The sequence below is a fragment of the Sciurus vulgaris genome (assembly GCF_902686455.1).
Source record: "Sciurus vulgaris genome assembly, chromosome: 14".
In the NCBI taxonomy this organism is placed as follows: domain Eukaryota; kingdom Metazoa; phylum Chordata; class Mammalia; order Rodentia; family Sciuridae; genus Sciurus; species Sciurus vulgaris.
The window spans coordinates 22,853,546-22,879,049 of NC_136475.1; the positions used below are offsets into that span (position 1 = coordinate 22,853,546).

At 42.7% G+C, this 25,504-nt stretch overlaps 1 protein-coding gene across 6 annotated transcripts in view; it reads left to right on the forward strand.

Moving 5' to 3' along the window:
- The first annotated feature begins 2,761 nt into the window (after positions 1-2,761).
- Positions 2,762-25,504, forward strand: part of MEIS1 (Meis homeobox 1) — a 136,080-nt gene continuing 113,337 nt past the window's right edge. Inside the window, exons 1-6 of one of the 6 annotated variants that reach the window (XM_079110610.1) lie at positions 2,762-4,907; positions 6,756-6,982; positions 8,811-8,952; positions 9,479-9,529; positions 10,311-10,361; positions 11,788-11,934. In XM_079110610.1, coding sequence (XP_078966736.1) covers positions 4,896-4,907; positions 6,756-6,982; positions 8,811-8,952; positions 9,479-9,529; positions 10,311-10,361; positions 11,788-11,934 — 630 coding nt within the window. In that variant the 5' untranslated portion in view covers positions 2,762-4,895. Of the gene's footprint in view, positions 4,908-6,755; positions 6,983-8,539; positions 8,640-8,810; positions 8,953-9,478; positions 9,530-10,310; positions 10,362-11,787; positions 11,935-25,504 lie in introns of those variants that run through there. The other 5 variants (XM_079110606.1, XM_079110607.1, XM_079110611.1 and 2 more) reach the window with 5 other exon arrangements.

Below are 25,504 nucleotides of genomic sequence, written 5' to 3' on the forward strand. Positions count from 1 at the left end.
TGGAGACAAAAGCTTAACTCAGGATATGGGCCTTTCCAAAGGCACAATTCCTTACAGGAGAACAGAAAAAGTTACAGGGGAGTTCTCCAAGACGACTGTACAAACAACCCAGAGGAGCGCTTTTAAATGCCTCCCTATAGAAGGGTATAAACAATGGAACCAAGGGCTGCCTCTTTTAAAGTCCTTATTCTCAGTCTTTGGGGAGATGCTCTGTAATATCAAGGGAAAGCAGAGAATTATTGAAGGCCTGCATCGCAAGAGCTAGGGCTTAGTGCCAGAATTCTTCACCAGGCCAAGTTATTGCAGAATAAATGTGCTTATTGCCTTTTGAAAAGCAAGTATTTGAAATAAGCTTAGGATAGGTACAGTCACAGAACAGGCATAAACATCGGCATAGTTTACTATGATACCTAGAACTGTCCCTTCACTTTTTCCTCTTAATAGATGATTAATTGCTGCCCTGCTAAAAGAGTAGCTTTTTTTTTTTTTTTATGGCTACTATATTGCAACTCTAGATGTCCTCTGTGCAATTTCTCTCAGCAAGCCCCAACTGTAATAACTGTTTGCTAATTGTAAAATCCTTATCCAGAATGAGGTTTGGGCAAACAATTTGTACTACTGTAATTACATTGTAAAAGTGTTTTAGTCCCTTGATTGTTCAGAATTAATCGTATAAAGGCCTAGAAGTAGTATTAGGTTCACGGTTATAAAAGGAAAGACACTTTTCAAAACTAATAAGAGTTTATTTTAAGCTCACAAACTCAAATTATCTTATTCTTCAAAGAAAATTTCTGTGTGGGTATTTAAAGTACATTTTTAAAGTAATCTGACAGATCCTGGTTAAAACACACCTAGATTTCCCACAGCTTTGAAGATTTGGGTTATGTTTGAAAAGAATGAATTAATTGAACTTTCTTATTTCATTTCTGCTAGGAAACAAAAGAAAAATTTACTGGAAAGCAAAAATACAAAATAAATCCTGTTGTCAAATATATATACTCTATATCAAAACTGACCCTTTTTCGAACTTGAAAACCTGGGCACAGAGTTGAGGTAACTCCAAGCCCATTACCCAAGTCTGCCACAGAAAACCACCACGGTCAACTACGTGTATTTCGAAGTAAATTTCCCTCGGTTAAATTATACTTACACAATTTCCCTCGCAGTTCATTTAGTGATCGTAAACGTAGATGTGCCCTTGTCGGTGTCTGGTTTGATACCCCCACCCACTCCGGTCCCCATCCTACCCCCATCATCGGGCTGATGCCTGGCAGGCAGGCTGGAGAGACAGCGCTCACACCCCAGCTAGCAGCCCTCCCAAGACGCTCAGGTGTCGGCCGCAGCGGTCTGGATGTAGTTAGGGAAGGACTCACAGGCTGCCGGCCCGGCTTAGTCCTCTGAATAATCAGAAAAGAAGTGTGCTGCCTGGCTCTGCCAGCGCAGCTTCCCAAAAATTAAACAAAAATCGCTTTCCCAGAGATGGGGAGGTTCCATCTTGACCTGAAATTCTGCTTTCAAGTTCATACGAATAGGCCGAGGGGTGGGGGTTATGGTCAGACTTAGGCACAAAGGCGCAGGTAATTCACCTGGCTCCCCTTGTCCCTGGCTTTGACTCACAGGCCTATCTTAACTCTCCAGTGATTATTGTAGGTGTTTGTTATAGAAAACGCTACACAAGTGTGTGTGTGTGTGTGTGTGTGTGTGTGTGTGTGTATGGTAGAAAGTAAAAGATCTTAAAACTTGAGTATTGAAGGCAAAAAAGAGAGAGTAGCAAATGTTAAGGGATCCTGGGGATTATTATTTTTTTCCCTCTCTTTTAACAGTTGGATCTCTTTCAAGGCAAAGCGAATCTGTAGATTGAGGTGAACTTCTGTCAGTTCTTCAGACATACATAGAACAAGTTCGGTGTTGGGGGCAGGGTGGCATACAAGAGATTGGGAGGTCTCTGCTCCGCTTTATGAACACGTTCCCCTACTGGGGTAAACCAATCCGTCATTGACTGTGCGGAATGTTAAAAGAAGTCGTAAAGACACCAAATGAGGCTACGCGCACTTGGTGGAACCAGATTCCAGCTCCATGTTCCGGAATAGAGCTGTGTCCTCAGTTTCTCAGAAGCCCACTTAACAGAAACTTGAGTTCTACCTCATCGACAGATGCACCATTCTCTTTTACTTTGCGCCTAAGAGTTGACTTCAATACATTTTAGAGCTTGCAACCTTTTCAAACAATGTCCGCGTGAAGAGACCCCCTAATCTCTCTCAAAACTCTTTCCACTACCCCCCTTCCCCTGGGTGAGGGTTTGGTCTGCAGCTGGCTGGGTGGGATGGGGGTGGGGGCGATGGGAGCCTGGGCCGGTTGCTTTGAGGGAGTCAGCCTTTTGGCCACCTTCAGGGCGGGAATCGGGACTGGCAGTTTGCATTCCCGGCAGATCGAAGCTCCCTGCTGATCGATTATTTGATAATTGATTTTCCCCGCAGCCAATGCGCGGCCGCCTGGGCGGGGGCGCCTTCTGATTGGCCGAACCCTCCTCCACGGCTGCCTACCGAGATTTGGGTGAGCTCATTTTCCAGTCGACCGCAGGGGGAGTTTTCTGCGAGGTTTCAGCTGGAGGGAGGGGGAAAAATCCTCTCCGAGCCGAGCGAGCTGCGAGCCCTGTTTGGGATGTGAGCTTTCCAGCTGCTGGTAGAGCTGCTGTGGCTGAACCATCTAGGCTGATCAGAGCTGGCCGGGCAGAAAAAAATAAAGACGAAAATAACATTAAGTGTAACAATAAAGGGCAAGTTCAGAGTGGGAGTGTAAAAAGAAGGAACAAATTTTAAGCCCAGAGAATAGGTATTTAAAGGGAGAAAGTTAAAACCAGTGACTGGTTGAAGACTTCGAGTTTGTGGGTTCGGGCAGCTTTTGTCTGAAATCTCAGCTCCCGAAGTGGATTTCTTTTTTCACTGGCAACTAGGAGTTTTCGCCGAGCTGGGTTGGGGACAGAAAAGCTGAGTGCGGGGAAGGAGGTCTGAGGAGAAACGCGTCGGGCGTCGCCAGGGAAAGAGGTGGGGGCGCGGAGCCCCTCCAGGCCCGAGAGAGGCCAAGACTGGAGCTCCTCGGCGCCTCGAAGACAAAGGCGGCCGCCGCCGCAGCTCTAGCCGAGCGCTTCGGCCCCGCCGCGTCGCGCCCTGGGCGCACAGCCGCCTACCCCAGAGCGGGTCGGAGAAAGAGCCTTCCTCCCGGCGGCTCCCGGGCTCCGGCTCCTCCCGCAAGGTCTGGGCTGCCCTGAGCCCGCGTCAGGTTTCGCTTTCCGGCGATCATAAATAGCTTGGTGTTTGTAAACAGGCGCTGGGGGCACATTCCCAGCGCTCAGCTCATTGTTCCCTCCCTTCCTCTCTCACTTCGCGCAGGACGATGGGGCTGGGCTGGGGGCTGCCAGAGTGAGGAGGTGGGGGCGTCCAGACCCAAACTGACAAAATGCAAGCATTTCCTTTCCTCCGGCCGGGCGTCCACCTTTGACAGCGGAAAAAACTCTAAGCTGGGTCTACAGAAAGCCCGAGCTACCTCCACCCCATGGTCTCAGGACTCCTTAGCAGAGCCTTTCCCAGTCCCTCTCAGGCTCCTTTCTTCTTCTCTTTGCTCCCGGTTTGACTTTTCTCCTTGAGGTGTCTAGATCTGAGGATTCAGTACTTTGCGCATCATCGCTCTCCCCGAAAAATACTGGCAGACCCCAATAATTTCGAGGAAAGTCTTGAAGTCTATGCGCGGAACCCTGTGCAAAATAACTCCCGCTGCTGCCTGCCCCGCTTTTATTCCCAATTTATTTCAAGAGCGTCCGCTTTGGGGAGAGAGATTGGAGGGGGAGGAAGAGGAAAAAAAATGCAAAAAATAAAGCCGGCGGCTGGGAGCTGCTGCCTGTGTTAGTGTGCGTTTGCCCTGGGTGTGTGGTGCTTGTGCTTGGGCGTGCGATTTAATGGAGCGCCTTTCTGCCTCTCCAGTGCGGCCAGAGCTCGCTTCTCGCACCCACCCCTGCCGAGGAGCCTACTTGCTGCAGCCCAATGCATTGTGTAAGACGCGACCTGTTATGGCCACCACTACTTCCGGGTTCTAGCATTCTGGTCGGAATCCACCTCTCCGCCTGTGCAACACACACTTTACACACGCACGGGGACTGCAAGCGGGCAGCATCGATCGTGGCTCCTTTAAGACAAACTCAGACAGACATTTTTTTTAACCCTCCTTCTCTAATCTCCCTCCAGTGCAGCAGTTGCAAAGAGGGAGAGAGAGAGAGAGAGAAAGAGAAAGAGAGCGAGAGAAGAGAGAAACTGATTAGGAATTAGGACTGATTCAAGGGAAGCAAGCGCTAGGGCTTTGTGCATTTGAATATTAACATTTGAGGTGTTCTGACCAGAAGAAGACAGAGCGGATGATCATTCATTCACCACGTTGACAACCTCGCCTGTGATTGACAGCTGGAGTGGCAGAAAGCCATGAGATTTGGTAGTTGGGTCTGAGGGGCGCTCTTTTTTTTTTTTTTTTTTTTTTTTTTTTTTTTTTTTTTAAACAGATTTTTTTTGGGGGGAGAGAAGATCTGCTCCTTTTTTTTTTTCTTTCTTTTTTCTTTCTTTCTTCTTCATCCTTTTTTTTTTTTTTTTTTTTCCCTTTTGCCCCCGCTGCTGTCTTGGAAACGGAGCGCTTTTATGTTCAGTGACTCGGGTGCTTTGCTTCAGGTCCGGTAGACCGAAGATCTGGGACCAGTAGTTCACATTGCTGGAGACGTTAAGGAATTTTTCGTCGTGCTTGTTTCTTTTTTCTTTTTCTTTTTTTCCGGGGGAGTTTGCATATTTGTTTCTTTTCACACTGGCCTTAAAGAGGATATATTAGAAGTTGAAGTAGGAAGGGAGCCAGAGAGGCCGATGGCGCAAAGGGTACGTATTTAAAAACAATTGTGGAACTAAAATGTAAGATTACATTGAAACGTGGCTGAAAGACACTGCTAAAAAGTTTCCTTTTTCTTTCTTTTTGAATGAGGCTCCTAAAGCCGTGGCCTAAAGAGAGGATTTATTCAATGCACTAGTAGACTTATGTACATTACTTGTAACTGTTAATTCAAGTAATCAAGTTTTCTATAGATTTCTACCCAACACCTATATAAATAAAAATACAAGCTCTTGAGCAACCCTCTGTTAAAAAAAAAAAAAAAAAAAAGATTCACAACTCTATAATTTAAATATTCAGGGATCAAAAGTTTAAAGTTATTTTAAAACTAAAATAAGTAGCTGGAAACTTCTGATGTTATTGATTATGTTCATCTTTAATATCACTAGAAGTATTTCACTTTTTAAGGCAAATAACAGTCATTGGATAGTGGGAGTTATCTGTTAAAACTAATTTTAATTTGTATGGACTTCTATGAAAGGTATACTTTGCAAGTTTTTCTTAGATAAGCCCTGTTCTAAATGGATACTAAGCACACAGCTATTTTTTAAAATGCAATACTAATTTCCCCAATATTCCTATTTGAATGGAAATGCAGTGAGAGTAAAGTGAGACAATGACAACCCAACTGAGGTAGTTTCTTAAAAGAAAGGGGGTCTACAAAAAGCCTTCCTTGCATAATTTGTGTCCTGGCCCTCAAAGCCCTGTTTGCAAAAGAAAGTTACTAGGCTGACACATTTTTCTTTACTCCTTTGGTTCAGGCAAATGTCAGCGTTCTTCCAAACTCTTTTCACACCTCTGGCTTTAAGGAGATGAAAGTGGCAATTCCTCTTTTCTTTGAAAATCATTTCACTCTCAGCACCTCCAAATCTTGGGAAAATAGCTTGCCTGAAATCAAGCAATTAGAAAAACCTAAACAGCTAAATTTAGGACAAAAAAAAATAATGACAATTAATATGAAAGTAGTTTTCCTAGAAGAGTAAGATGGGCATTGTATATGCATTTGCTTTTGAATTTGCTTTAAACCTAATGAATAACATTTGCCAAGTTGACTTTTAGTCCAGGGAGAAAGTTCGTAAGAGTTTCTTTTCTTCTCTTTTTAAAGAATATTAACTGCTTCAATTATAGATTTTCTTTAACTTTTGGGGGAAATTGCCCAAATCTAAATTCAGTTGTAAGGTACAGGAAAAACTACCCTAACTTGAGTTTCACATGTAAGGGTATCAGATCGTTTTATATAATTTAGCAGAGTTTGTCTTGGAAAGCAAAGGAAATGCAGTGTCTTGTAGGACTGCCCAACCCCACGCTGGCAGGGAAATAAAATGAGAAGCCTGTCTGAATTCACGTGCTTGGCGTAGCTGTTCCCATCATAACTTAAAAAAAAAAAAAAAAAATTAAAAAAAAAAATCCCCCTGATGTGAAGGGGCTGTGAAACTAGGCGGGTTTGCTGCACTGTCCTGGCACGTTTTATTATTGTGATTTTCAATTTCCTCCTCCAGAGACATGCACGTTTTACCTTCCACCCTCCGGGAGAATGCCTCTCTGTCTTCCTTCTTTCTTCCTTCCTTCCTTGCCAGAGGATTCTGAATTTCTAAACTAGTTGATAGGGACACAAGTTAGGGCAAGAGCCTTCATCTCAAAGAAGTCTTACAGAGAATCCTAGAATTTTTACTTTAAAAAATTATTTTTTAAACAGAAATCTCAACTTTAAAGATGCAAGGCCACCGAATTCCGGGTTGGAGGATCCAGCTGGACTGACTTTATCTAAGCTCGCTGGGTGCCTTGTCGTGCCTCTACTTGGCCTTCTGAACCTTCTTTCTCTCCTGTTTGTCATGCAGTACGACGATCTACCCCATTACGGGGGCATGGATGGAGTAGGCATCCCTTCCACGATGTATGGGGACCCGCATGCAGCCAGGTCCATGCAGCCGGTCCACCATCTGAACCACGGGCCTCCTCTGCACTCTCATCAGTACCCGCACACAGCTCATACCAACGCCATGGCCCCCAGCATGGGCTCCTCCGTCAATGACGCTTTAAAGAGAGATAAAGATGCCATTTATGGGTAGGTACAATGGGCAGCGGTTAAGTAGTTGAGACGCGATGCTTCCACTATTTCCCTGTGCCCTTGGTAACTGGAAGGTTAGAGCTCTCTGGATTGGAGGTGTATAGCTGGTGACTATTCATTGGCATTGCATGAAAAATTTGGGGAGGCGGCCTGCGGTCCTCGACGCCCCGCATCCCCATAGGTGCTCTGTGCAGACTCAGCGTCCGGCTCGGACGCCGCGATGGCTGCAAAGGGGCCCCAGTGCCGGAGAAGTTGCTTAAAGGTTCTTCATCCCCTCTCAGACTCAGGCTCAGCGGGTCGGAGTCCTGTCTCGCTCGACTTCGCTTGGAGAGCGTTAGGGGTTTCTAAATGTAGGCGCCTTTGTGTTGGAATGAAACTTTTAGTTTAAGGGAAAATCTTTTAAGCCACCGATTGTTCTGACTTGCTAAGTTTACTCAGCAACCGTATGCTGGCTCTGCCAGTGCACAATAAAGTCAAGGGAGGACAGTTGCAGGTCAGGCAAGGGGGAGCATGTTTTGCATTTAGGAGGTTTGACCACTGAAGTCAAGGAGAGGGGCTCGCTCTGAATTGTTACAGACATAAGAAACTTCTAGACGTTTTAGTACTTTGTATTTAAAGGTGAAACCTGCAGAATTTTGCAAGAAGTAAATGCGGGGTGCTCTTCGCTGAAGGTTTTCTGGCCGAGGCTTACACAGTGTCTTCTGCCATCCGATAAACCCTGCACTAGTAAAAATCCTTTTGAAAGTCACTTGTGCCTACTGTGTGCTGATGAATTTTGGGGTCCCTTTTCACTTTAAGCAACTTTTATTTCTATTATTTATTTTTAAAAATCGTGCAACGCTGACCCTCCCCGCTGGGGGAAAAAATCTTTCTGCTTTATTTTCTGGTCCCCTGTGCGATGGGCTTGTTTAAATCCCAGCATTCTCTCCGTTGCGTTAAGTGCAAATGGTTTGGGCTCCGGGACAGAACATTTGGGGAAGCTTTGAAAAGGACCCCAAACTGTTAAATTCCCAGCTGGGCTGTGAGACCTAATAAAAGACTTGAGACACCTCCTTGGGCATTAGAAGAAGCATTTTTTCTTTTTTATGGGCTGAGACAAGCGACCTCTAGGCCCTTCACAATACTAGCTGCTTTGCCACTCCGCAGAGACAAAATGAAAGGCTTTACCGCAGGACCATTTGAAGGAACTTTCTTTGGGGGGCGGTGGGGGGTATCGCGAAGGGAGGGGAGTGTTCAGAGAGACGAGGAGGGGCCTCCTGCTCTCCAAGGGCCGTGGGGTAGGGATCGGTTAGGTGCAGCCGCGTGACAGTCGGTCCCGCAGCCACAGAGGTCCTTGCCCCAAGTTAGCTGAGCGCCTGCCACCGACATCCCCCGAGCCTTGGGCTTCGCGCGGCCGCCTTGGAGGAACCTACATGAAGGAGCTTTCCCACCCCCACGCGCCCAGCGCCTTTCACCTCCACCAGGTCCTGGATGTGCTGCGGAGGGACGAGGGTTTGTCGGGGTGGGAAACTTAATTCAAAATGGCTGCTGGAACCGCTTGGGTTTTATTCGTAGCAAATGTTGCCAATTTCTCCGGCCAGATATGCTGAACCGATCCTCAGATACGGTCCATGGCTCAGGGCCTTCGACTTCAGAGCCCTAGGAGGAAGGGGAGGTGAGCAGTCACCTGGGCGGGGGGTGGTGGGGAGGAAAAGGGAAAAAGTAGATGACAAAATCAGGGAGGGGGTCTCTGCCTCGAGCTCCTCCGGCTGTTTTTCTTGGGCTCCTTTTTCACCGCCTCGGGACTAACCATTGTGTTGTTTGTGACTGTTGTATTTTCTTGCAGACACCCCCTCTTCCCTCTCTTAGCACTGATTTTTGAGAAATGTGAATTAGCTACTTGTACCCCCCGCGAGCCGGGGGTGGCGGGCGGGGACGTCTGCTCGTCAGAGTCATTCAATGAAGATATAGCCGTGTTCGCCAAACAGGTCAGCAAAATCAATGTTAAAAAAAGTCAAAGAAACCCCAAGGAACATTCCCCCTCCACATAGCCAGCCAGTACCTTTGCAAAAGTAGCCAGCAAAGAGTCCACCCCAAGCCACGCGATTCCCTCCCCTGTGATTTTCCTCCTGTGCGAGTGTGTGTGTGCGGGTAACTTGAAATCACCCATCTTCACACCCACTCACCGTCCCTAGGCTAAGGCAGAAAGCTCACTCAGTGAAATAAAATCAGGAACATCAGGCGATGTAGGTGCTTTGGACTTGGCGAGCTGAGCAGCGTCCCCAAGAAGGGTAGTTGCTAGAAGAAATAAGACTGAGCTCTGGGCTTGTTTTCGGCTTATTTGATTCACATTGAAGTGTTCCTGCGCGGGACGAACTCGAGTCACCGAGTCCCTCCCCGAGGTTACATCCTGCCCCCGACAGGGTAATGAGGCAAGTAACTAGAAAGGCGACCAGATTTCAAATTTTTCTCTCCCCCCCCCCCCTTCTCTCCTCTCTTCTCACTTGCATCTAGATTCGCGCAGAAAAACCTCTATTTTCCTCTAATCCAGAACTGGATAACTTGGTAAGAGAAAACCCCTTCCTCCCCTCACCACCCCCAGCCCTTCAGCTTTGCTTTGAGAGCCCTGAGGTTTCTAGACTGGTCTTCCCTTAGCTGCAAGTAGGCTGCAAACGTTTCCGTCCACGAATAAGTGGTTGGGGACAAGGTCCCGAGGAAATAAATTCATCTCGAGAGGGCCTGGTCGAGCCGGCTCAGGGAAACGCGAGCTTTTGTTTTTTATGACAGCACGGCTGTGCAGCTCTAATCAGCGCGGGGATTTATCTCAGGGCCTGTCAGCGTGTGTGCTTAAACTCTGCGGACTTCCCAGCCCTCCAAGTCCTGTCACGAGGGCAGCGACGGGGCAAGAGCCCCCAAACAACCAGTTGGGCCGAGAGGTGTACAGAAGGCAGCAGGAAGTTTGCCATGTGAAAAGTCACGATTTGGGGGCAATTTGGAATATTTTCCATTCACTCCTTCCAAGGAAACATGTAGCCCAGTGCAGTGGCCCTTTGGGGTTGGGGTGGGGCCAGTAGGACAGAAAGGGGAGAGAGCAGGGGGGTAAGGAGAGTGTTTATGATCCCCACTTACATGCTTTGTTGTTGTTTTAGCTATTTTTTTTTTCCTCCTTAAGAAATATAAACCTCTAGATGGTACCCAGTCGCTGCTATTAAGTTTAAGTGTTATTGCCATAAATCAAAATACCTCTATTTACTGGGGGGCGGGGGCCACTAGAGATGCTAGAGCTTTGACAGCCAGTTTTCTGCAAACCAGGAATGGGGTGCTCATTCTTTTTGTATCTTTGCAGATGATTCAAGCCATACAAGTATTAAGGTTTCATCTGTTGGAATTAGAGAAGGTAATCATCTCTAGCCTCTTTCCCCTTTACTTCGCTCTCACCTCCAAATACACCAAGGGGAGGGTTGAAAAATGGCTGAAGTTCAGGCTTTCTGAGACATTTGCATAAATGTCTTTCTTTCTGGTAATTAGTGTCAAGGCCAATCTCAGTGTCCATTTCTCTTCGCAGTTTAATTACAATTTCGGCCACTAAAACCGGGATCACAAACGCCCCAGCCTTGTGTTCATTCTTAATACCTTGCTGGCTTTTTGTTAATAGTTGCTTTTCTTTCGTCCCAGTTGATGTTTAGAAGGTTGTTTTGAGTTCGCTTCTCAGGTTAATATCTCTGGTCTTTTCTCTTCCTCTTCCTCCTCTTCTTTGCTACCTCTGAGGAGGAAAAAGTTTTGTTTAGTTTTACTGAGTTTCTGGAAGACAGTTTGAGAGCAGCAGCAGGTCAGGCACAGAAGAGGCGGAGGGGGAGGAGGAGGTGTGGGCAAGGAGTCTGGAGGAGGTGGTGGGGGAGGCACATTAAACCTTTTGCAGAGACAAAGCAGGGTTGATAGTTGTGTCAATTTCTTGAATCTGCGAATCATGCATACACCCCACCTTCGCACTCAAGAAAGGGTGTGGGATAACATGATTTTGCTAGCTGTTCTATAAATCTCAGCAATAAAAACTTAATGCATTGTAATTCAAACTAACATTAAATTGCAAGCACGCTGGGGTTTCTTGTGAATTTTTGCTTGTCAGTTGTGCCTGGGGCCTGTAAGGGTCCGCTTCACTTACACCTAACTATTTTGAGTCATTCTTTCCTTTCTTTCTTTCTTTTTGAAAAAAAAAAAATCAATTTGATAAGTTTTTATGGCTGTGTTTTTTTTTTAATATCATGAGTATCAGCAGCTTGATTTCCTTCTCTTTTGAAAGGAAATATCCTAAAAGATGCTCCTTATGGATGGTTACCCTAATTATTACAAATATTATAGGGACTTTAGTTGTCAGGCACAGCATAGGTCCTTTGAAGATATATATGTATTTATATATATATATAGATACATATATATATTCACATTTTTTTCCTCAGACACTTTGGGAAAGAATTTATGGTAAAGCAACTGGGTGAAATTAAATAGTTTACCTTAAATGTCACCCACGCAGGTCACTTCTCTAATGGCCACAGCCCCAGGAGCAGATGAATTTAACACGGGTGTTGAATATGTTGTAGCCTGTGAATCATCTTGTCACTGTCAATTTTCTGGGATATCTCTATTTTGCAAGAAAAGAAAGTTATTCCTAATTCTGGATGCGTCTGGGGGTCTCTGGAGGACAATTGCCCTGTGTTTCCCCTATTTGGAAGTTTGGATCTCACAAGGGGGGTGGATTGCACTTGTCAATGTCATTTATGCACTCCTGATTATATTTCCATTTTTTTATTTCTGTCATAATGTAGGTACACGAATTATGTGACAATTTCTGCCACCGGTATATTAGCTGTTTGAAAGGGAAAATGCCTATCGATTTGGTGATAGACGATAGAGAAGGAGGATCAAAATCAGACAGTGAAGATATAACAAGATCAGCAAATCTAACTGACCAGGTATGTGCTTTTCAATTTCAACATCCCTGGAAAAAAAAATCTGTATGCATATTGCTTGCTGGGTCACTACCACCTCCTTTTATTATTTGCATATGATTAAGTCCCTTTTAGATACATTTCCATCGAAATGAAAATTTTTGAATAATGTGGCTATTATTGCTTCATTAAGGCTGGCTCTGGGATTCGACCTGGAGAGATGAGCTTGTAAAAGCTTTGGCTGCAAACTTGACCTGTTTCTTGTCGCTTTTAATTTTTGTCTTTATTTTATTTACCCTCTATAATAATGGGAGTGTTAACTGCCAGTGACCGCCTCTGATTGTAGGGCTTTGTTCATGAGCATTTTCCCCCTTCTATCTTGAAGAAAAGAAAAGTGTAGGGTCTGCTTATTTCTTATTTTATTAGGAATAAATCCAAGATAGGTGGTCTAAGAGAGACGGCCAGGGTTTGAAATCTAGCAAATGCTGGCTATTTTCTCCCTGTCTGTACGGTTCATTAGCCTGTCTTGTCAGTTTTCCTCGGCCGAACGCTTCTAGACCTCACTGAACATTGCTTTGTGCGGTGTTCGCTGCAAGCTCGCCCATTTTATTGTACTTAATAGAAAAAAATAAGACCAGGCCGAGGTTAGAAAAACAGATAAATATGGACTTTTCTCCTCCTCCTTTCCACTCATCCTCCAGCTGGTATGTGCTCTGGGCCCTCTGGGTTGGCAGCTTTTGGAAGTGTCAGCGTCAGGGACACCCTGGTGGCTCCCTTGGTGTGGAGGGTGGGGGCCCTTGTGTTGTCTTTGCTCTCTCTAAGATCCTTTGCTGGCTGCACCCCCTCCTCTGGCGTCCTCCCTCCAGGCCTTTCTTGTTTGGTGTTGCTTAGTGGGGACTACTTTCATTTGGAGTTGCTGGGGGGAGGCGGTATTGCTCTCGTCCCTCACCCTGACACCACTATTTGCTCCCAGTTTCTCTCTCTTCTACCACTGTGTCTCTGGATTGGGTCAAATGAGTTGCAAAAATGCAATGAATGTGAAAGCGTGAGGAATGAGTGAGATGAAACAGGGCCCAGGACCGCTCTGCTGAGCATTGTTGCAAGGAGTCTAGAGATTTGGGCTATAGCCTCCTCTGCACCCGGTTCTCCACCCCCATATAAGTGAAGGCCCCAGTTGTTTCTCTTTGGGACTTGCCACGTGAATCCCTTCTTGGGGGAAAATATCAGTTTGCCTTTGTTAAGCCAAAGGCCAGCTATTCTGACAGTTTTCCTTTGCAAGTTCTGCCTGATCACTATTGGCCAGCCGCTGTCTTGAATAGCTCTAGCCCGGCACCTTTTTCTTGGTGTCATCTTAAGGGTTTCTTCTCTCAAAATCTTCCCCTTAATAATAAATGCACAGCTTGACTTTCTCTAGGAGGCCCCACGTCCTAGACTGAATTCTTCCTTTTGCCCATGAGGGGTGCGGCAGAGCAGAGCTTTAAAAGCACCAACACACTGAAGCCTCCTTACTATTGGGCAAGTTAGAAAGTTTGAGCAGTGTAGACGAATGCACAGAACCGGCAGCAAGAGCGATCCTGGTGTGGTCCTGCCGATGTGGGAAAACTGCAGGCACCTCAGCCTTGACCCTGGGGGTTCCAGGGCCTCACTCTTAGCTCTACCCTCTGCCCTGAAGCTGTTAAATGCAGATTCCGCTGCGGAACCCTAGGGTCGCTGTGTTGAATAAAAATTGTAATCCAACAAGCCTAACTAGAAAATGGGATTCTAAAAGCTCCGGAGTGCTGGGTACATAAAGCTATTTGAGCAAATTACAAGAATCGCTTAGGGGCATGAATGAAATCAACACTTTAATTGCCTCCAAAATGAAGATTTATACCCCATTTTCTCAACGAATCATTATTTTATTAAAGTCAAAGATAAAGAACTAAAGTTATGGGGTTCTGGGGGTTGACATACAAAATTGATATAACATCTTTGAGTTGTGCCTCTACTCCTTTCGTAAACTTTCCTTACTTAGTTATGTTAATGTGAGATTTGCAAAGATTGGCGCATAATTGTATTGTATTGGTCAAAATTTGCGTTTTATTCTCCTCTCCTGTCGATAAAATGAGATTTGTGCAGCCGGTCCCCGCGGTTGAAGAGTGGGCTTCGCAGCTTTGGTTGGGCTCGTGGTGTTGTTGGCCTGTGCTTGTGGGCTCTCTAGTGTGACCCCTTGGGGCTCACCCAGATCTCAGTTGGGCGGAGGGCAGCAAACCCTTCCGTCTATTGTCCGGATCCTAGAAGCCAGGATCGAGTGTCTTGACTGAGTTTGGAGAGGGGAGCGTAGAGTGCAGGGCGCTGGAGGTACGGTGCTTCGGAGGCGGGTGGGCTTCCCTCTCCCGGGGAGCTGGGGAGTGAGGGTCCAAGCATCAAGGCAGCCCAGTGGGCACCAGTTCTCCGCACTGGAGCCTGGACCCCGTCCCCAGAGGCGTTGAACACCTAGTGAGGTGCTCTAGGGCCCAGGCCCGAAAAGATGGCCTCTTCACCTGTCTACGAATGTGGCCCAGCCAATTTGAGCCTGGCTGAGGGTGCGATCCCGCACTGGACGCTCCAGGAGTGGTGCGAGCGCGGGGCCTCGTTAACTCATTAACCCCTCTGTCTCTAGGGCCTGCTGTCGGCATGGTTTATTTTATTTTCCTTCCCCCACCCTTCGGAGGGCGCGAAGGCTGCCAACCGCGCCGGAATCTGGGATCCATGACTTTGATACCAGCCGTTTTCCCGGAGGGCTAAGTCGGAGGAAATCCACTTGGCGATGTAGTGTTGTTGGTTTGGGATTTTTTTTTTTTTTTTATCAGATTAAGACCCCAGTAGAAGTTGTAATCCAGTTTCCCCCCACCCCCAGCCCACTGTCTTCCTCTCCCCAAGTCTGGGAAGTCGCGGGGAGGTCCCTCCGCCTGAGAGCCACCTTCAGCGGTCACGGGCCTCCTGGGCGCCCTCTCCCGACCGCGGCCCTCTGGGCTCCGCACCAATGCTCCCCCACAGCCAGGGGCTGGGGGCAGCTAGCAGAGTCGGGGACTTGACAGTCTCGGTGTGGATGGAGGGCCGGTTGACACCCCGGAGCGGACCCAGAGGGAGATCACCCTGCCTGGCGTCGAAGCGAGGGTTTGGTGAGGTTGGCAGCAGGGAAGGATGCGGGTCTGAGAAGAGGCGGGGCGCGTGACTGGTGGCGGGTCGTGGAATTGAGGACATCGGAAAGGGTTAGGGGAAGAAGAGCCTGGCACCCCAGATGTTAGACTTTGGGCCGCACTCCTGGAAGGAGCCCTCGCCTGCCTTCCCAGGGTTGTCTGTTGCTCGTCACTCCTTTAATCTAAGCATTTTCGACTTCAAGAACAGGTAGGGAGAGAGTGAAGAAGAGGAGGAAAGTGTTACCCGGGACCCAAGGTCGACTCTGGGGTGGTCACGCCTGCCGATCATGGGTCGGGATTAGCCGGACCTGTGTTCGGTATCAGCAGCGGCCTTGGTTCCCCCCACAAGGAATGGGAAGCAGAGAAATGGTCCCTTTGGATTACAGTTTTTATTCAACAGCAGCTCTCCAGGGGGTTCTCGTCTGAATCTGCATTTAACAGCTCCTGGGCGAGGCCTGGGGCTGCTCTGGGCGCCCTGTTGCATGTTAATCCAGATTTGTCTCTGACGTCTGGGGAGAAGTAATGTGGCTGGCGGAGGTGAAACCAGAAAGCCAGGCTCGCCAGGCAGGTTAAATGCCAAGTGTAGGCATTTGGAGTGGGGGTGGGAGTGGGGTGGGTTCGGGGACAGCCGCCAAGACTGTGCGGCCCAGGCTGGAGAGAGCCAGGCCTGGGGGATCTAGGACCGACCTAGGCTAGTGCGCTTTGGTTCTCATGAGGGCCTGGGAACTTTTGTGGCGATTGTTTTATTTCTGAAGTTCGGAATGTTGTTTCTAAAGCATACTTTGGGTTATAATTCCTAAAATTGAAGTAGGACTGATTGAAAAGTCTCCTCGCCCCAAAACGGAATGGAGAGTCATCCTAGGGGATTTCAGTTTCCCCTTTGGGAGAGGTATCATGGTAAGGGAAGGGTTGTAAGGGCAGGGAACGACCTAATGACCTTCATGGATTGAATCTGCTGCTTTAAGATAAAAAATAAATTGATGGGACCAGCGGATATTTACTAATGTTAGAAATGTCTGCAATTCATTTTCATCCAATAAAAAATAAAAACTGGACCCAAACAGCAGGAGGCCAGCAAATGATTCCTTTGTCAGATAGTTTGTTTCTAAATGCTTAGTTAGAGATACGTCTTATTTAAATTGTAAATGCTTCATAGTGTCCCACATAATGACTTAATCCTGGAACCTCTCAGTACACAAGTCTTGCGAGTGATAGGGTCTTAGTATCATCTAACTTTACTTTTGATTGCTGTTGTGGGTCATGTGGTATCTTCTTAATTCCTTTTCTGAAATATGTCAAAGGAAAATTATGGCAAGATTCTCTTTAATGATTAAATAATAAGGTGTTGACTGCTTGTCACTACACTGGCTAATTGGGATGTTCATTCTAGGCCCTTTATTGCTTAGTCTCCTTTGAATTAAAAGTTAGTTGTTTACCAGGTGTGTTTTTTATTGTTACTTTCGGGTTGGCTTTTAGTGTGTATTTATGTGTCAATTTCAGAGTAGGGATATATTGATTCTTAATAGAGGCATTTAAAAAAACATTTTAGAAAAACAATAAGGGAAAAAAGCACAGGGTCTATGTGGATAGTTGAGATCAATTACATTGTTAAGCCTTGCCAGGTCTAAATGGTAATACTACAAAAACCATTTGCTCTCTTTCTTTCTTTCTTTCTTCCTTCCTTCCTTCCTTCCTTCCTTCCTTCCTTCCTTCCTTCCTTCCTTCCTTCCTTCTCCCTCTCTCTCTCTCTCTCCATATATATATATATATATATATATATATATATATCCTTCTCTCTCTCTCCCTTTCTCTCTCCCCTTTTCTCCCTCGTACTCTTCTCCCTCTCTTTCCTATCTCTCTCTCTCAATGGAAGTCCCCAGTGCAAGTTCCATGGTTAATGGAAAGCAATGATACTAATGCTACTTTGTACAAAGTAAAGCCCCATAACAGTAACTATTGTTCAGTGATTTAACTAGCTCTGTGGCAATAGGTCACTCAAATAGCAATTCTTCTCCTGCAGGAATGACTCTATTGCTCACCTTTCAGAAGTACATCAGGTGGTTGTGTGTGCTATATCTATTGGTCCTAACTTAGGGGCTTGTATTAGGAAACATAGAAAAGCACTAATAGTGGAGGAAGAGGACAGGAAAAAAGGATTAAAATGCGGATTCTGCTTTCAAAAAAAGCAACTGATATATCATGCTATAATTGCCTAACTTTGAAAATAAACAAATTTTGAATCATTATGTTTTCAAACACTCATGTGTTTAAATTTTAAAATGTTTGTCATAGTCTGAAAGATTTAAAACACAGCTGTTGCTGGTGACTGAAGGAAAATTATGCACTCGAACTCCATACTCCTAGAAAACAAAGACTATTTGTGGTCCCATAGTAGAAACATATTTATTTAGGCCAAGGAGCTAGGTTAAAGTTTTAGCACTGTTACAAAGCTAACTTGCCTTCTCTCTCAGGTGAAGTTGGAGAAATTGTGAAGATACATAACAAATTAGATTAAGACACTTACTGTGAATGAAAATATTGTCAACATGAATTCAAATGACATATTTTCATATTGGTAATGTTATGTTTTCCATTGCAACAACAATATTTTCTTATGAAACATCAATATGTCAAACAAATGTGAAATCCTGAAGTGTTTTGTTTTGTTTTGTTCGCAGTACTGGGGATTGAACACAGGGCCTAACTCATGGTAGGCAAATGCTCTGCCACTGAGCTTCATCCCCAGCCTTAAACGTTTTAATAAATGATCATTCAATCATCAAACAGTGCCCAAGTATGTAGACAGACACTTTTAAAGAAAAGTCGGCATTCAGCCAAATTCCTATAGGGCCTAGCAGGGAAATGATCAAGAAATGAACATAAAATAAGACTTCCTGTAAGAAGGTCTATAATTCAACATTATTTGACTCCACTGTCAGGGAAATAGTGGAAGGATAGTAAACTGATATGGTTCTCAGTCATTTTTGTTACACAGTCTTAAATGTTTGCAACTGTAGCATTTTACATGGCCTTTTTTGGATTATGATATCTGTCATATTTGTATCAGAGTAGTACTTGAATTTATGTTGTAATTGAAATGAAAATGTTTGCTGTTTGTCCTGACTACAAAAAGTGAATGTTTAAAAATTAAATCAAAATTATGGGAAAGTATTACTTTATAAATACACAAAAATAGAATGCATGTGACACTATCTGAAAGTTGTGCAAAGGTTGGAGTTAAAGGTTTTCTAAGTCCCAAGTAAAAGAACACTGCTGTAGATCACATGGGGTTTGCTGTTCTGACTCAGCAGGAACCATCGAGATATAATATCTGTTTTTAAAGTTAGGGTCTAGGGGCTGGGGGTACAGCTCAGTGGTGGAACACTTGCCTACTATGCGTGAGGCCCTGGGTTCAATCCCTAGCCCTGTTTGAAAAAGAAAAATCTAAATCACAAAGGATACACTTTCTCAATTTACCTTTTAATAATAATTCCAAAATTTGACTTTGGGGATCCTATGAAAACTTGGATACTTCACTGTCCTTAACAGTCATGAATAAATCTTGTATGTTTAAAATCATTTTGGAGACATTCAAGCATTTGACTATGTCTGTATAGTGTAAAAATTAAAAGAACATCTTCACCTTATCCTTAATTTAATATGCCATGATTTCAGGATTATGGAATTTGGGAAAGCTTTGTGGAGTTTTAAATAGCCTCTCTAGGAAATACACCTATATTAGGCAATTACTGGATTTCTCTCACTTACAAACTTGACATTTTAATAAATGGTAGAAAGGATACTATGTGAAATAAGTAAAAATATATTCACTTAAATATTTGTCACAGAGTTCAATTTCAATCAATTTGATGCATTCAAGTGCACAAAATTAAAGCAATTGGCAACACTTTCCTAGACGCTCTCTGAATATTCTTTTGCCAAGTTGCATTTCTTAATCTAGAAAATATGTCCTTGTTGAAGGAAAATATGAGAGTGCAAATCTTTTGCAATTATTTTGTATTTCTTGACTTCTCGGATCAGAACTACTAAAATTGACTAAAACATACCATAAAGAGTTTATGCTCTTCTGAGAAAAGCTTATTTCTACATATACCTGTTGTTTATTGGTGTCATGAGTAGATATAGTCAAATACAGATTATAACTAGAACTAAGTCATTACCCCTTCTTAAGCTATGACATGATCATGCTGTGGCTTCTCTGTGATATGCATATTCATGGACATATGCATATCTCTGCATATGGCTAAACTAATGGAGGATAAATAAGTGTGAAAATAAATTTTTCAGTACTTATAATTCTCAAAAATACATTTCTACAACTGGTTCTTCAGTTGACACTTCATGTTTCATGCACAATTAATAGGGCTTTTATTTATGAGGTATAGAACCTCCAGTGTACAATGTCAATGGTTCTTTAAAAAACTTATATGAAAGATTCTTCCACAGGAAAGATATGCTGTTACAATTAATAGGTTTACTAAGTAAAACTTTAAAAAATGACCAGAACTTTCTATTAGTTGAATAATAGGAGCAAAATTTTATTGTTGTACTGCTTTTTCTTCATTTTGACATGCTACAAAGTTGTTGAATTTAAACATATGTGATTTTGACTCATTTAGAAGATAGTAAATGACATTTCCAGTGATATTAAAATTATTATAATATGAACATATGACAACATTTTAGCATCAGTACCTGACCACATAAATTAACTTGGAATTCATTATTGTTCATGAATTCCTTTTTTTATAGATTTTTTTTCCTTACACTTTACAACATGGTGACATGTTTATTATTCATTATCAGTAAGCACGTGGGTTGTTGATTATTATATAGAAAGGCAGAACTATAATTCTTTCTTTTCCTGATCACTTTTTCCATACTGTTGCGTACCCCTCCTGTGCCTGAGATTTGAACTTGAACGGGTTTGCTAGCTTTCATTTCCCTTCCAGAGCACTCTGTGGGTTGTTACTCAGATGCAGGTTTATTTTCCTGAGATGAATTGTTACTTTAGAACAGTAGTGAACAGGGCCCAAACTCATCAAATATTCCCAACCTGTGCTTACTATTAGGTGAAAAATTGAAAACTGTTCTTCTCCTTTGCCTTCCCTTGGGCTGTGAACACTTGATATACAAGATTCCTATCAGCCTCTTTGTGTTCTTAGTCTTAAGACCTAAATGTTTGTTTTCAGTGACTGTATTCTTAATTGATCATCCATATTTGGTCCCAGATCTCCATGATTTGCATTTTATTCTCCATTTGCATTCATGTTGTGTCCCGTAGAAACTCTTTAAATCGACGTGTGTTTATGACTATTAGGAAACTCTGGAAAATAAAGTTTATAATGATATTGACAGAGCAGTCAAAAGGACAATGAGGGAGCAGTTGGTGGAAACCCAGAGTTTTCTTGTATCATCTTGACTTGTAAAACGCTTGCTCTCTTCTTTTAAAAATATTAAAACTGAAAGAACAAGAATTTCTTTGACCATGAAACTTCTCTTAATGTCCCCATAGCTATTCAGACGTGTTCTCCAACATTAACTTAATTTGATAGACAGGCTATAATTAACTATGACCTGTAGTGCTTTCTGTTATTCAGAGAGTATGCCTTAGTGATTTGAAAACTTAATTTCAAACTAAATGGTGTACAATGTCTGAGATTCTAAAGCCTACTTACGCTATTTATACGAATTGGAGTGTTTGTCTACAGGGCTTCAAAAGGGAGATCCCTCTGAGAGGTGGACTAACAATTTTTACAATGTAAAGTTTGAGCTCGCTAACTAGGACAGGTGAACCCTTTTGGGTGTTTTTTTAAACATGTAACCTTCCTTTCTACTGACTGCAATGTTAAAGTTCTTCTCCCTGAAGAAAAAGATAAATAGACTGTTGTGTTTTGTGGGGCAAAGATTCGTATGTGACACTTCAAATCTAGTTACATCATTAATGATAAAAACCAACAACTTAGAAAATTCAAAATAGCAGCAAATAGGTGAAATGCTATTAGCTACATTGCTATAAGCAGAACAGAAAGTTCTGCGTGGAATTAAATGGGGCAGTTGGGCTTTGTTGGAACATTGACTAGAAAGTTGCCACCAGATCTGGAATTGTTTTAGAACCTTACTGAAGAATATTTTAGGGTAAACACTTTGTGATAACGAGGCATTGAACACTACTTTTATTTGGAATTGTTCCTTCTTAAGAGTAGCCACCCTGCCCTTCACTCTTGAACAGTTCAGATAAATGTATTATTTATTTCCATTCTATCATGTACATTATTTATGGGAATGATGCCCCTACCCTATCAACCATATGAAATTTTTCTTTGTGAGATAGGAACGGCATCTCTCTGCCAATAGTGGCACAGTTTACAGATAGCTATCATCTCTCATAGAGACATTATGTGTTGATTCTTCCTAGTTCCAGATGCAAATGCTTGTTGCCATTTTAATTGTTACAGTTTACTTGGCTGTAGTTCCTAACAAAGAGGATCAGGAAATTTAGATTTCAAGTTGATCTGAGTGATAAATTAATATGGTAAAAACAAAAGAAAGATATTGAGTGGCAGGATCATTTAACTCCTTCTTTTCTTTTGATGTGCTTTGCTCTGTCCCCTATCATGTACTGAAATTTTTCTGAGGAATGTTGTTCATGAAATTTTGAGTTTTGTGGCTTGGTCTATCATTTTACCATTTTAGGATTTTGCAAGCTATGTTCAGTGACAAAATCATCCAGAAAACTATTAGACTCATTGAGTTCCATGCTTCCTTCACAAGATAATAAAGGCACTGACTGTGCTTATTCTGATCATATCAAGTATATTGTTGGTGTGCAAGTATTTTTTATTCTAATAATTATTCAAAGCCAGTAACAATCTATGTTTGAGTGAATATAAACATTTTTATTCTGGAATTTGGAATTTGCAGCAATTCAATTTTATTTTCCAAATTACCCTGCCATTTCAATTAGGTGCATTGTTCTTTAGTGTTGCGACATTCTAAAGGTTTGCTTGCCACCCTAATAGTGAGTTGTTTGAGTGTTTAATATTTATTGAGGGCATGTTAAGAACATGCCAGCAGAAAAAGAGGAGAATAAAACATTGACAAATCAATTATGGGACTTCTCTTCACTTGTAGTGTTCTTCTGATATTCCAAATACTCTAAACTGCTACACAGTATGAGTAGTCTCCAGAAAAAAAAAGCCTCTGGTATGACTGAAGAATGGCATTTTGATTGACTGGAATTTCTTAAAAAGTGGGCAGTGTAACTCAGCATCCTTCTTCTGGAATTCACAGTTGTTCTGATTGATCTCCTAGTGAAGCACCTTGGAATATAGAGAAACTGGCTATTCCAAGCATGAGGAACCCACTTAAATTTCAGGATGCTTTTGAGAAGGGCTTCTCTGATGATCTTACCCAAGATAAATCGTGCAAAAAGGGGAATACTTTCTTCCCACCTCCAAATGTAATGATGTCAGAGAATTTAAAAATTCAAAAATGTTTTGAGGAATAGCAGACAGAAGTAAAAAGTAAAATTTGGGCTGGGGAGATAGCTCAGCTGGTAGAGTGCTTGCCTCACAAGCACAAGGTCCTGAGTCTGATCCCAAGTACCACAAAAAAAAAAAAAAAAAAAAAAAAAAAAAAAGTAAAATTTGCTTGAAAATGTAAAAATCCAGAAGTGCTTGTGAAAAACTACGGGGGAATTGGAAAACATTCTATTGCTAATTATTATTAGTGCGAATCAGTGGTAAATGTGAATTTCCATGATTTTAAAATTCAAAACGTAATGCCATAAGGCAGTAGAATAAAGCAAGACTTCGTCCTGGCTAAATTTTTTTTCCTTCTTCCATCAAAAACTATGCGTCGGGGCTGGGGAGATAGCTCAGTTGGTAACGTGCTTGCCTGGGTTCAATCCCCAGCACCGCAAACAACAACAACAACAACAACAACAACAAAACTGTGTTTTCTGGTTTGAGAGTTTAGAAATAGAAAATAGAAAACTTCAGAAACACGTGAGAAAGAACAATCAAATATGCTGATTGTGACTGTTATACATCCTTTCAGGCAGACATTATCTCAGGGAAGTACAATTTGGAGTTAATGAACTCATGTTTAAATCTAGACTTGGAGAGCCTAAGTCACTTCACCTTGATGGGCCTCAGTTTTATAATCTGTAAAGTGGGGATAACATTATCCACTCTATTGAGTATTCCCACCCCTGATGAGTACTTTACTGAAGTAACATTCTGTCTTCTCACTTATGCTCTGACCATCCTTCATCAGCATGAATTGGATTTGAGGAGAAAGGATTAGGCACTGGTTGATGGAGGTGTTGTTTTATAGAGCATTTTATAATTATAGAGCTTCAAGAAAAATGTCTTTATAATCCTTATTATGAGAGGTTACTGCTATTCTGGATTCATCATAGTATAAAAGCAGACTGTATCCTCAGATATCTTTCTGAGATAGTACTACTGAAAATTCACTCTAAAGATAAAATTCAAATGACAGATATGTGGGGGACCTTATGCTAAATACATTTTTCCGCATGCTTCACGCTGAGGTCTAGATGCTTACAGGCTCTTATTATCTACTCACTCTAAGGATACAATGTTTTCTGCATAACGGGATGTTCTGTGAGTGAGGATCCTTGCCTAGAAAGTTTGTGGTTTAAAGTTGTTTTGTATAAAACACTTTTGAGTTTATTTTATCTTAATTTGTTTGCAGAGCCAGCACTGATACTAAGTTACATATTTAAAATAAAACATCAAGAAGCAAACAATCATAGTAAAGGGATTTTTATATACACCAGGTGTACTGCCATATAATTTATTGAGTCTTACCTCACCACTAAGTATAAATGATAGAAAACAACCTTAAAGCTCTTAGAGGATAAAGAGTGTGGTTGGAAATATCTGGATATAAATATTTGGAAATATCGTGGTGCCAGTTGGATTAGGGGTTTGTTTGTTTGTTTTGAACATTGAACTCTGTGAAGTACAGTTCACAGATATGCTTTCAGGAGCAAAGCACATAGCATTGTTAAAATCATTAAGCATAGTAGTTTATTTGTATTAATAGCATGCCATCTATAATAAAAATGGCATAGAAAAAAGGAAAGATAATGGATGGTGATGATGATGATGGTGCAGGTAATCTGAGATGGGGTCTCACTAAGCTGGTCTTGAACTCCTGGGCTCAAGTGATCCTCCCTCCTCAGCCACCTAAGTAGCTGGGAGTGCAGGTACCCATCACTATACTGGGCTCCTAAGAGGAAAGATTATTCAAACACAAATGCTTTTACTAAAATACTTAGTGTAATCAGGCTATGTCTTCTCTTCTCTTCATGAGATTGCTTTCCACAACAAAATACTTAGAGGAATTTGAACAGTCAATGCACTTGGGTGATTTCTCCTTTACCCATTTACTCTTTATTACTTGCCAGCTTTGAGATTTTGGTGAAACTGATTTTCAATACTTGTCAATTGCCTTTTAGCTGTAATTTTTCTTTCCCTGATAACTTGTGTGAATATACCCCATGTAGAAATCTATGTTCTTTTCTTAGACCACAGTGGAGTGATCAAGGGGGTGGTGTTAGCATTGATTGTCAAAGCAGGAAAATTGGTCCAAATGTATCAGTGCTGAGTGAATTCCATCGGGAAAGCTTCTGAAATATTTTGGGTGTTGTTCTTCATTGATGAACTTTTCTTTAGCCTTGTCAGTTCCTTTTAAATTTCTTGGGTGGATTAATTCAACTACATGGATTAATAAAGTCCTGAGAGTGTCAGAATTGAGATTAAACAAAATCAGGCTGTGGGGAAGTAGGGTTTTAAGAAGCACTGGGCAGGTGACCCAGGATATTGAGTCTGAGCTTCCTGGGTTACTGCCCTCTGCCTGTCACAGGGGCCACCTCCAAGTATTGAGAGGGAATGAAGTGCGGACATTTGCAAGACAGTGAACAGTATATGTAAGTGCTAGTAGATTAAAAAAATATATCTGATGGCAAAGCAGCTTTAAATTCCATTATGACGTAATTAAAACATTTAAATTCATTTCTGCACATTCTTTAACTTCATGACTCATAGGCATGATGGACATGAGTGTGTACAGTGAATGCTATGCCCACCTGCCTGTGTGCATCTCTCCATGTCTGAACCCAGACTTCGGTGATTGCTGGAGCTTGTACAATCACCTGATAGAAAACTTTTCATTTAAAGATGAAATTACTCCTTGGAGAATTTTCACCAAAGGCAAAAAAGCACAAAAATTCTTTCCTCCTCTCTACATGCCTCATTACACAGAAATAGAGGATTCAGTGTTTGAAAAATTATCATTTTTGTAGGTTTTATTTGTGGTACGTGAGAACTGGGAAATATAAAACTCAATTTAACAGATGCTGTCTCTGTTTCCACAAA